The sequence below is a fragment of the Elephantulus edwardii genome, unplaced genomic scaffold (genome assembly GCF_000299155.1).
Source record: "Elephantulus edwardii isolate Elephantulus edwardi_28Jun2011 unplaced genomic scaffold, EleEdw1.0 scaffold00342, whole genome shotgun sequence".
Lineage (NCBI taxonomy): Eukaryota > Metazoa > Chordata > Mammalia > Macroscelidea > Macroscelididae > Elephantulus > Elephantulus edwardii.
In genome coordinates, this window is record NW_006400092.1 from 1,970,968 (window position 1) to 1,972,618 (window position 1,651).

Here is a 1,651-nt window from a genome sequence, read left to right on the forward strand (position 1 = left end):
CACCCTAGATGAGGACTAGGGAAGACGGGGCTCGGATCCCCTCCCCGAGCCTAGGGTAACTATATCTGTGGGGGGACCCCCGTTGACTTCCTAGTAGACACGGGGGCACAACATTCAGTTCTGAAGCAGCCCCTAGGGAAGATTAGCACAAAGAAGTCAGTGGTGCTAGGGGCTACTGGACAGAAATTCTGCCCATGGATCACGGAACGGACTATAGAGCTAGGAAAAAATCAAGTGACTCACTCTTTTCTTGTTATACCAGAGTGCCCAGCCCGACTCTTAGGAAGAGATCTCCTAACTAAACTGAAAGCCCAAATTCAGTTCACTCCAAGGGGGCCTGAAGTTACCTGGGAAAGCAACAAGCCCAGCACTCTAGCCCTATTAGTTCAACTAGAAGAATATAGGCTCCATGAACCAGAGACAGAGGCTAAAGATTCGGACCTCATAGATTGGTTAAAAGAATTCCCAGAAGCCTGGGCAGAAACAGGGAGGTTAAGAAAATTAAAAGCGGATGCCTCCTTGGCAGCCCCCCTGTATCCTCTAACCAGAAACCAGGAACAATTCACCTGGAATCTTGAACATCAGACGGCCTTTGAGGACATTAAGAAAGCCTTGCTTTCAGCTCCTGCCCTCGCCTTGCCAGACCTGACCAAGCCATTTAACTTATACATAGATGAAAGAGGCAGGGTGGCTAAAGGTGTGTTGTCGCAAGCTTTGGGACCTTGGAAACGGCCAGTGGCCTATTTGTCCAAGAAACTAAATCCAGTGGCCAGTGGTTGGCCAGTCTGCCTGAAGGCCATTGCAGCTGCTGCGGTCCTAGTAAAAGATGCAAACAAATTGACCATGGTGCAGCATATCACTATCATAGCCCCTCGTGCATTAGAGAGCATCATTTGACAACCACCTGACTGATGGATGACTAATGCCCGCCTGACTCACTATCAGAGCCTACTCCTCACGGACAGGGTGGCCTTTGGAGCCCCAGTCATCCTAAACCCGGCGAACCTACTGCCTGCGGAAGGGGACCCAGAACCCTGCCATCGCTGCGATGAAATTTTAGCAGAAGAAACCAGCACCCGGAAATACCTAAGAGACCAGCCTTGGCCCGGGTGTCCAACCTGGTTCACTGACGGCAGCAGCTTCATCAAGAACGGTAAGCAGGTCGCCGGGGCGGCAGTAGTAGACAGGAAGAGAGTTATTTAGTCCGACAGCTTATCTGAAGGAAGCTTCACACAAAAAGCCGAGTTGATAGCCCTCACTCAGGCATCGAAACTAGCAGCAAGAAAGGAAAGAAATCAAGAATAAAAAAAAAAAAAAATTCTAGAACTGTTAGATGCTATACACCTGCCAAAGAAAGTAGCCACCATGCACTGTCCAGGACACCAGCGAAGTCAAGATGTTGTAGCTAAAGGGAACCGGATGGTGGACGAAGCTGCCAAGTCAGCAGCAGAGAGAATCCCAACATTAGCTACTAACATCTGTGAACTCTGGTGGCTCCCAACGTCCGATATTAGTTTTCAGTATTCTGAAGAAGATGAACAGGAACTGTCTCGCTTAGGATTGACCAATAAGAACTCAGAAGGAGCTATAATAGACCAAGAGAACAAAAAAGTTCTTCCTCAAAAAGAAGGTAAAGAATATGTAAAACAAA

General features: G+C 48.4%; 1 protein-coding gene across 1 annotated transcript in view; it reads left to right on the forward strand.

The window, feature by feature from the left end:
• Nucleotides 1-1,365: 1,365 nt before the first annotated feature.
• The window catches only part of MFAP5 (microfibrillar associated protein 5), a 54,871-nt gene continuing 54,585 nt past the window's right edge, over nt 1,366-1,651 (forward strand). Inside the window, exon 1 of the mRNA XM_006901764.1 lies at nt 1,366-1,630. Coding sequence (XP_006901826.1) covers nt 1,366-1,630 — 265 coding nt within the window. The remainder of the gene's footprint in view (nt 1,631-1,651) is intronic.